At 35.4% G+C, this 10,455-nt stretch overlaps 2 protein-coding genes across 3 annotated transcripts; one reads left to right on the top strand and one right to left on the bottom strand.

The window, feature by feature from the left end:
- The first annotated feature begins 441 nt into the window (after nucleotides 1-441).
- On the top strand, nucleotides 442-5,883 carry LOC122282918 (myosin-9-like). Of its 2 annotated transcripts, none has more exons than XM_043094994.1 (9): nucleotides 442-889; nucleotides 1,294-1,494; nucleotides 1,604-1,726; nucleotides 1,877-1,914; nucleotides 2,011-2,119; nucleotides 2,371-4,563; nucleotides 4,698-4,829; nucleotides 5,223-5,353; nucleotides 5,459-5,883. In XM_043094994.1, the coding sequence occupies exons 1-9, from the start codon at nucleotides 812-814 to the stop codon at nucleotides 5,706-5,708; spliced, it is 3,255 nt and encodes a 1,084-aa protein (XP_042950928.1). In that variant the 5' UTR covers nucleotides 442-811; the 3' UTR covers nucleotides 5,709-5,883. The 2 variants fall into 2 exon arrangements, with proteins under 2 accessions (XP_042950928.1, XP_042950927.1); XM_043094993.1 differs by having other exon boundaries at nucleotides 443-889; nucleotides 4,692-4,829.
- A 2,618-nt stretch (nucleotides 5,884-8,501) lies between these two features.
- LOC122280371 (protein LURP-one-related 4-like) lies at nucleotides 8,502-9,626 on the bottom strand. The gene is made up of 3 exons (XM_043091248.1): nucleotides 9,393-9,626; nucleotides 9,063-9,287; nucleotides 8,502-8,790 (listed from the first exon to the last, which is right to left on the bottom strand). The coding sequence occupies exons 1-3, from the start codon at nucleotides 9,624-9,626 to the stop codon at nucleotides 8,656-8,658; spliced, it is 594 nt and encodes a 197-aa protein (XP_042947182.1). The 3' UTR covers nucleotides 8,502-8,655.
- Between the last annotated feature and the right edge of the window lie 829 nt (nucleotides 9,627-10,455).

Raw genomic sequence — 10,455 nt, 5'->3', positions numbered from 1 at the left:
TTAGATGGTAGTGACAAAAACATGAATCTAAGTACCATATTAACATACAAATGAACTCTTATCTGATCTGATGTGTGTCCCATTGAAATACCAACAACGCAAAAAAACACAAATCTATGTGTAAAAAGAAATATTAAAATTAAAATAGTTTAATTTCGAACAATAATATATATAATAAAGTATAAATGAGGGTATGTATGTCCAAATGAATAAAATCATAATTACTGTTCCCTTTGACCCAATGCACTACAGACTTATATATTAAAAAATTAAATATATATATAAAATTATAAATAATGTTTCACCTAATTTATTTTTTATTCAGCTTAATTAATTAATCAATAAATTAATCTCAGAGAAGCTTCCCATTGATTTTTTTAAATTTATTTTTCTTTGCAGAAAACCGAAGGCCGAAGCGCCTGTAAAAGAGACTGTTTTAAGGAAAAAAAAAAAAAGAAGACAGAAAGAGCTTCTTCCTCTGTCTGTCTGTCTCTCTCTGTCTCACAGATCTGTTCTTTTTTTTAATACTCTCTGTTTAATCTCTTCACTCTTACGCTTCGGCTCTTTGCCCGAGGTACTCGCATTTCCTACCGTGTCAATTCGCTCCCCACTCTCCCTGTCTCTTCCCAATGTTCCAAGGTTGCAGAGCTTCATTGTTTTGGCTCGCATTGAATCGGTGCTCACTGGCATGGTGATGTTCTGGTGGAATTCTCCGGAGCTCCAGTGAGTGCGGAGGTTCCCGGTTAAATCTTGGCGGAGCTCCGGCGGAGCTTGGATATTGTTAGTAAGACGTAGAGCTGGGAGAGAGAGGATGTTCAAGTCGGCGAGGTGGAGGGGCGACAAGAACAAAGTCAAAGCTGTGTTCAAATTGCAGTTTCATGCAACGCAGGTGAGTCTATTACATTCTGTTTTCTTTAAAATAATATATGTTTTGGGTTTCCAGTATTAAAGTTACGGTCCAAATAGTTTTGATTTTGTTTAAGTATCGGATTTTTATTAAATACTGGTGGATATATGAGTTGAGTTTTCTTCTGCTTGGTTGCCGAGAAAATGTAGGAACAGAAAATGAAAAATGAAATGAGCTCGACAGAGACTGTTTGGATCCTTTGAATTGAGGTTTCGAATTTTCTGGGGAAAAAAAAACGGAAGCCTCAGAAGTATGGTTCTTTAACCATCCTTCGTTTCTTGGGTGTCAAACAGTGGAATGTGACTGACCGTGAATGTGAATGACACTGTTGTTGTCAATATGATTGGGAATCAGTAAAATTAAGTGAGTGTGGCTTGTGATTTCAGGTGTCGCAGTTTAGTGCGGATGCGTTGACGGTATCTCTGATTCCTGCGGATGTGGGAAAGCCGACGGCCAAAACAGAGAAAGCTACAGTTCGAGACGAAACTTGTTGTTGGGAAAAACCGGTCTACCAGAAGGTGAAGTTTAATCGGGAACCGAGGACTGGGAAGATCATTGGGAGGATCTACTACTTCCTTGTCTCAACTGTATGAAATATTAACTGAAGTTGTTGAATTTTAAGATGTTTTTTAATGTGAGCTGGCTGTGTCATTCTGGGAGGTCAGTATGTGATTTTAGTTCGGTGAGTTTGTGCAGGGATCCTCAAAACCAGGAACAATTGGGGAAATTTCTATTGATTTTGCTGACTATGCTGAGGCGACCAAGCCTTTGTCTATCTCTCTTCCCCTTAAGAATTCAGACTCGAATGCGGTTTTGCATGTTAGTACTCTCCTTCTGTCCCCCCTCATGTTACTATCTGTTGCCCATATCAATACGAGGATATCCTTCATTGAACTCTCTGCTTGCTCCCATGATTATTAAGGATTACTTACGTATTAAAGTGAACCCCTTGCTTCTGGTTTTCAACAGGTTTTGATTCAGAGGCTGCAAGCAGATGCCGATCAAAGGTATAGATATATCATAGTTTATTCTCCTGAGGACTGTGCATTTTCCTTTTTATAACTTATAATTGTGAGTCTGGCCTTGTTGAATGACTTTTGCAGGGAAGTGGAACAATGTGAAGAGTTGAACATAAAATCCGAGGATCAGAGCTTGAAGACATTCTTAAGCAATGATGACGTTGATGAAATCATTGCAAGCCATCCTACCGAAGTAAGGTTTCATCACATACAGCCAAACAAATTTGGCTTTTCTGCATACCACCTATATATTTTGTCATATAATGGTGTGGGGAGTAATGGTGCCAACACTTGCTTCATGCTTGCACAGTTTAGCTCAAATATGCAAACAGATATGAGCATGTCATTTTTTTTCTTCGTATTTTAGAGTTGTTTTTTTTATTTGTTTATATGGTTAATGAATTCAATGTCATCATGTTTCTTTTATTTCCTGCTGTTCTCCAGGATGGGCGAACCAATAAAACTGCCCACAATTCTGAATTGAATGGTAACCATATAGCGTCTATTGGATCTGACATTACATTATCAGGTTCTGAGAGTAGCTCTGGACTTAATACCCCAAGAGAACTCGGACTGAGAAGTAATACCATGCATCAGGAACAAGCAGCAAATGCCTCTATGACAGTATACGAGGAGTGGTCAGGCAGTTCTGATCATGGCATAAGTACAGATGAGTCGATTCATAGTTCTCATGGTGCCCTTCAAAGAGAGAGATCTCAGCAGGCCTCAGATATCGAAATTGAAAAGCTCAAGGCTGAGCTGGTTGCGTTGGCTAGGCAGGCAGATGTGTCAGAGTTGGAATTGCAGACCCTTCGAAAGCAAATCGTAAAAGAGAGCAAAAGGGGGCAGGATCTTTCGAGAGAGATTGTAAGCTTGAAAGAGGAGAAAGATGCACTTGAATCAGAATGCGAGAAACTCAAGGCCTTCCATAAACGTATGGATGAGACAAAATTCAAAAACAAGTTGCAGTCAGAGGGTGGGGATCTGCGTGCTCTTGTTGAAGAACTCAGACAAGAATTGATCTATGAGAAGGACCTGAATGCTAATCTTCGGTTACAATTGCAGAAAACTCAGGAATCTAACACTGAGTTGATTCTTGCAGTCAGGGACCTAGAAGAAATGTTGACAACAAAGAACACGGAAATATCTGATCTTTACAGCAAAATAGGATCCAGTGAGAATGCTGAATATCTGAGGGGAACCCTCTTAAAATGTGAGACAGATGAGGATGAAGAGCAGAAAGCACTGGAAGAGCTCGTTAAGGAGCACGGTGATGCCAAAGAAACATGCTTGCTGGAGCAAAAGATCATAGACCTCAATGGTGAAATAGAGATTTATAGGAGAGATAAAGATGAGCTAGAGATGCAGATGGAGCAGCTTGAACTTGACTACGAGATATTGAAGCAGGAAAACCATGACATGTCATATAAACTGGAGCAAAGTCAACTGCAAGAACAACTGAAAATACAATATGAATGTTCCACCCCTCCTGACCTAACTGAACTAGAAGCCCATATAGATAGCTTGGAAAATGAACTTAAGAGGCAGTCAAAAGAATTGTCAGGTTCTTTGGCTACCATGAGGGAACTTGAAACCCATATCAAAAGGTTGGAAGAAGAATTGGAGAAGCAGGCTCAAGGATTTGAAGGTGATCTGGAAGCTGTGATGCGTGCCAAAGTTGAGCAGGAGCAAAGAGCCATCCAAGCAGAGGAAGCCTTGCGGAAGACAAAATGGAAAAATGCTAGTACAGCTGAGAGGCTTCAGGATGAGTTTAGAAAGCTCTCAGTGCAAATGTTTTCTACATTTGATGCAAATGAGAAGGTGGCTGCAAAAGCATTGAAGGAAGCTAATGAACTCCGATGGCAGAAAAGTCAACTAGAAGAAATGCTCCAGAAAGTCAAAGAAGAGCTCCAGTCGATGAGGGATGACTATGAGGCCAGAATGCATGAGCTTTCCAACCAAATAGATATGAAGCAATATCAGATAGAGCAGATGTTGGTGGAAATTGATTACAAGTCCAAGCAGCTGGAACATCAGAAGCAGCATGGGGAAGAAGTCAGCAGGGCTTTCTCCAAGGAGATTGAAGTTCTCAAAGCTGAGATTAAAAGGCTCATGACAGAGCATGTAAGCCTTTCTGAACGTGCAGAACAGCAAGAAAAATGTCAAGCACAATTGGAACAAATGAGGATATCAATTAAGGAATCTGAAATGCTGGTTCAAAGGGGAAATGAGGAAAGAATTGAACTGGTGAGCACAATTGCGTTGCTGAAGAAGGAAGCAGAGAAGTCACTGAAGGAGCTAAGTAGCATTAGGCATCTCAAGGATGAGAAGGAGGCAACAGTTGGTTTCTTACAATTGGAGATGGAAACACTTAGATCTCAGTGTAATAATTTGAAACATTCCTTGTTTGAGGATGAGTTTGAGAAAGAAAACCTCAGGAACCAGATCTTGGAATTAGAAAATGATGTAAGGAAGAAGGTTGACGCATTGACGAGTATAGAGAAGAAGCTCAAGGATAGCTATGGGCACTTGGTTTCTGATGGAACCAAAACTACTCTGAAAAACCAAAAATCAACTCCAGCTCCCCACGGTTTGGAAGAAGTTGCAAGTCTGAGGGAGAAAATAAAACTGCTTGAGGTAAATTACAACTCCATGGAGTACATCAAATCATTATTTTTTTCAAGTATATGCTTATGCATAAGTGATGTAATCTGGATGACTACAAAGATTTTTTTGTATCTATAATGATTTTTGTTTTCTGGCAGGGACAGATAAAGCTCAAGGAAACTGCCTTGAAAATCTCAACAAATTCATTTTTAGAGAAGGAAAGGGATCTTCAAAATAAAATTGAAGATTTAGAGGGCAAAATGGAAGAACTCATTCAGGCCATTCCATTTCAAAAGGTTTGTGACAGCGTAGTACTTCATGTAATACATCATAAGATGATGCTTATGTTATTTCAATGCACGCATAATTAGCTAATGATAAAAGTACCTGCTTGACCTGCCTTATTTCCTTGTCATGGTTGTAGGGCCGATGAGGGATTTCTAAAACCTGTACATGGTGCTGTTCTTTTTTTTGGTTGAAATCAGTGTATTTTTATTCTTTTATTATTTTTTTTTGAGTCAGTGTTCTGCTTTGTTTCACTCCAATTTCTCTATCAAGATTGACTGCTAAATTAACCAGATTAGATTGTTGCCTGGGTTTGTTTCCTTTCTTAGGTATACTGTCTAATTCCATTCAATTGAACTAGGCTATAAGTCGAAAGTTCGTTAAATGAATTATCTATTTTACAGGCAAGCAAAGATACTAGCAACAATGTTTCAAACAGTGGTGTTCCTGAAGAAGCAAGTACTGCAACCGACCCTTTGAGCATTACAGCATGCCTTCCCGGAGAGAATGAAAACGCATTGTCACTAACTCAGAGGTCTGACTTGAATATGGAACCGTACTACTTGCCGTTGGTTGCTTCACTTTCTTTTGAATTGCAAGCCTAGCTACTAATGCCTATATATTTAACGTTTCTATGCAGCAATTATGAAACTTCAGAGAAAGAACTGATCATCAAAGTCTCCAGTATTAGTAATAAAGAAGGAAACCTTGATGATGATTTAATCGCCGAATTGGCGTCATTAAAAGAGAGGAACAGATCAATGGAAACTGACCTAAAGGAGATGCAAGAGAGATATTCAGAAATAAGTCTCAAGTTTGCAGAGGTAGAAGGTGAAAGACAAAAGCTTGTAATGAAAGTACGTAACCTCAAACATGCTAAGAAGATTTAATTATTAATTTATTCCTGAATTGATGAAATATAAATTAAATACGATACACAGTTGAATTATATAAGCATCTTGGGAAATTCGGATGTGCAATTTCATCAGATCGAGTGAATAATTTAATATGTAAATCTTCTCAAAAGTAATAAAAATTAAAAAGAAAAAAAAAAAAAAAAAAAAAGGTTACATACGTTACATACCTTTTTGTGTCTTTTTTTTTTTTGCCCTTTTTCCCACCTAGCAAGCTATATGTTCCCCCCATTGGCTGTAATATAAGGTTTTGTAGCAGTGGTCCAGTGCACCTTTTGTAATATATGCTACCTTGTTTTTTTTTTTTAATATTTATTGGTTGAAAAAATACAAAGGAACTGGTGGGAGGAGAATTATATATATTTCTTTTCTTTAGCATTTTCCATTGTATTAAATATTATCGAATTCATATGATCTAGCGGTAAGGAGCTTATCATGAAAATTATAATCAATGTTCTTAATTATATTCTATATAATCTATGCTCAGATAATCATCTTTTAAGAAGCTTAACAATCGAATATGCACTTGTAAGGTCTATATCCATAGTTAACTTGCTAATTAATTAAGGCTTCATTTGGATTTTAAGATGGTCTAATCATCTCATCTCATTTCAAGTACATCCAAACACCATAAATACAAACACTTTTCAATTTCAAATTTTCAGTTTTTCCATCTAATCATTACAACTGTCTTAAACTTTCAAACAAAACTCAAAAAATAATTTAACTTAATTTTCAAATCTTTAAACAAAAATAATATTGAAAAATTAAATTCTAACAATATTTTTTTAACTCTATAATATATTTATTCAAGTTTTCCTTTATTTTTCTAAAATTTTATAAAATATTTTAATTCAAATCATTTCATTACTATTCACAAATTTCTTATATCATATAGTCTCATCTCATTTTATCTCATCTAAACGAGAGCTTAAATATATTCGATGAAAACGGTACATATCGGTCACGTGCAGAAAATGTGCATGTATGTAGCATTGAAAGATCACACGTATGTGCAGCTTAATATGTTGTAAAATGTATTGTGCCTTTTATATTATACGTACATCAAACACAGTGAAGAACCCAAAGTAAGCAAATTCTAAGAACCAAAAGTAGACAAATTTGAAGAGCCATGTATGCACCGTCCACTGCTAATTAGTTAGAACATGATGATCAGGACGTAGCTAGCTTGATTCCGCGGATGAAAAAAATTAAATCATGTGATATTTCTTTGATCAGCCTCTTAATTAATCTTGACTCCTGCTGCTGCATGCATGATATAATTTCTTGTATATAATGTGATCGAGAATCATAAGCAGTTTGTTTTCCACGTTATTCTTTAATTTCCTTCCTTTTTGGACCCTGAATAATCTGCAATTAATATGCATAGTACTCTCACATGAGAATCATGAGCATTAATATGCATGTGAGACTGTGAGAGTACTTTGCCTGCCTGCCTTTGCCACCGGCCAAGACCTTGCATGCACACGAATATGATTATGAAGAAGAAAAAGGAAACCAATTAAGTAGTAGCACTCGATCTTCATGCTTATCAGATATGATTCCTTTTTTAAAAAATAAATAAAAAATAATGTTCTAGAAATCAGCATTATTTATGTGTGTGTGTGTGTATATATATATATCTCATAAACCAAGAGATTGGAGGAAAAATATAGAAATATATAAAATAACAGATTGAATATCGATCGAGTATTTTTATGAAAAACATGGGCCAGGCTGATCCGATAGATCTAGATCACGTTTCAGAGATGTGGATGGTAATGGAATATTAATGCATAATGGAGTATATGTTCATGAGGTATATATGAGGTTACCCTAAATTATTGCCATACATGTTTGACTTCTACTTTATATATTGGAAATTCTCCATTCGACAACTTATACATTATCGTGAAGAACATGATCAGCAAGGTGGCCGCCTTGGATCATTGGTTGGAGGCCGGCCATTTTTTATATATTTTTCTTCAAATTCTCTTAGACGCATGATTTGTAAGCAGGAGTACATGTTGACATGAATTTATATCTAAATTATTTCAATAAAGCACGCCTGTTTGAGGGATCTTAACAAGATTAGGTCGCAATTGCTTGATCGATCTAATTTGTATTTATTTATTTATTTTTTAAGTTTCGTGCAATGAGCACTGTTTTCATAGCATGTGTTGGGCTTCTATGTATAGATGATCAGTTTGGTTGTATTTGTGGTGGTTCGATTTGATGATCTGATCTAATAAGAATCTATTTTGATTCTTGACTTAATATGACTCGACCTGTTGATTAGGATTTATTATATATTATATCATTATTTTATATGGTCATTGTACTATATTTACTTATTATTTAAAATAAAATCTTTTGCAATTTGTTGAGTGTAGACAAATTATTTAATTTCATAAATCTTGTGTTAATTTCACTTTTTATTTTATTTTCTTTTTAATCGTTCCAAACATCACAAACCAAATTACAAATAAAATCAATTTCATTCTTTTATATATATTAGCACGTTTGGAAGGTATAAATTTTTAACCTTTATAATGAGTTAAAGTGATTCCAATTATTACAACGTTGACTAGTTATTTGACTTGGCCTTAATATTTTCTCTGAACGTGAAAAAATCTGAGTACTGGTTTATGCCTGCGGTGTCAGTACAATCTTTACTGTCCAGTTTTGCCAACTGAGCTAAAGATCGACGGCAATATTCTGAGATAATTAGGAGGCAAAATATTTAAATATAAATCAGAACGAGTACAGGACCGTACTGCTTCTTTTGCTCTACTTATACGTACCTCCCTACTCACTCTTTCCCACGTCTACAAACAAAATTGAATGGAAACAAAACTTACAGAAAACTCAAACCAACGAGCTGGTAGCCTTTACAAATTTGTGGTTAGAAACTAAGATTGTTTTACATTCTACGACGAAGGAGTCCATACACAATCACTAGAGCCATGATTAGGGAGTGATCCATGTGAGGCTCCACCACCAAAGTTAAAACATTTTCTCCCAGAAGTACTCCTGAAGATGACTGCTTTGGTTTTGCCTGCAAAAATAAAAGAAACATGACTGCTTTGGTTTTGCCTACAAAAATAAAAGAAACAACAACTAGTACGCATATATATACACTACAAGAAAACTGCTCAATTGTAGCTAGTTATTTCTTGCAGAAATTTTTTGTAGCTAGTTATTTCTTGCAGAAATTTTTTGTAGCTAGTTCATTAGCATATCTAAGAATTAATTGAATCCATCATCATTTTGTTGAAACAACCCAAAAGGCCAAAAGGAATTGTGATATCTAAGGAAAGAAAGACCGACCTCTGCAACAATATCTCCCTCATTATTTAGTATTCTAAAAGCTCCTTTGCCAGCAGCCAATCTAACTATCCTGTACTTTTGATCATAACCCACAGAAACTTGACAAGCCAAGTCTCCCATAAGCATTCTGTTGCATTTTTTTACTTGAAACCATGGCTGTTCTTCGTTTGTAGTATTAAAACCACTGCATCTATACCCATCCCAACCTCCGAAAGCAAGTAATTTCTGCATATATAATAACATCAAACAGAAACCAAAGTCAGTTCAAGTCATTAGATTTCCGAGTTGACAGGCCAGAGAGCAATTGAAAATCCCAGAATTAATAAGTACCTTTCGTCTTATAGTAGAGAGCACTTTGCCTCGGAGATCCATGAGATGAACTTCATTGCTACCTTTTTTGTCATAGTTGTCAACACGATAAACGATATCACCATTCGTGTTGTAGACAGTGCAACCATTTGTCTGATACAAAAGCGATTTCATCCATACGGTAAATGTTTCTCTCTTTGAGGTCATGAAGTAGGGAGAAAAGCTCCTAGGTACTTGAGGATACACCTTAGCCATTGAAATTTGAGAAGGAAAGGACTTTGGAAAGGATTGGCATGGGTGAGTGCTTGTTTGTACACACACACACACATATATAAAAGTTGGGCAAATTCATGCAGACGTCAGGTCGGTCTATTATATATGAAAAATTTATTCATTATTATCTCGCACACAGGTCACACTTTTTTATTTTTATTTTTTTATTTTACCAAATGTGTGATATACATAAACGATAAATAGAAAAATTTAATTAGTTTAAGAAAAATAAAAAATAAAAAAATATGATGTGTGAAAATAATGAATAGCAAAACTCATTATATATATTAATTATGTATACATACATACATATATATATATATTTATATATATACCTTTGTATCTTGACCATACTGGAGTCACATGTATATTAAACCAAACAGGGATAGGATTTAAAGCCTCTAGGTTGGGTTTTCTTTTTAAAAAAAAAAAATTCTAATAATCTAAGGATGGTGCTACTCTTACCTCTCAGAGCTCCCGTTAGGGCTCCTATTTTTGTATTTGAGAATTTTTTTTTTTATATTTTTTTAAATATGTTTTTTAATACATTTAAACATTTAAAAAAAATAAAAAAATTTATAATATTATTAAAAAATAGTTACTTAATCATTAAGTAAAGAAATAATAAAAAAAAACACAACAGTAGAATCCAGCGGTAGAACCAACGGTAAACATAGCATTTTTTATAATCTATAATTGGTCTCATTTGAGACTTTTGCGTGTTATACGTCACTCAATGAATAGCACTTCGTTTTCTGCAATCTGAGATGGCAGGAAGTGATTGGCTACCAGATGAAGAGAACTAGGTCAA

Source organism: Carya illinoinensis, chromosome 11 (genome assembly GCF_018687715.1).
Source record: "Carya illinoinensis cultivar Pawnee chromosome 11, C.illinoinensisPawnee_v1, whole genome shotgun sequence".
Taxonomy (NCBI): Eukaryota; Viridiplantae; Streptophyta; class Magnoliopsida; order Fagales; family Juglandaceae; genus Carya; species Carya illinoinensis.
Note: the sequence above shows the minus strand (reverse complement) of the source record. Positions and strands in the feature narration are given on the sequence as shown.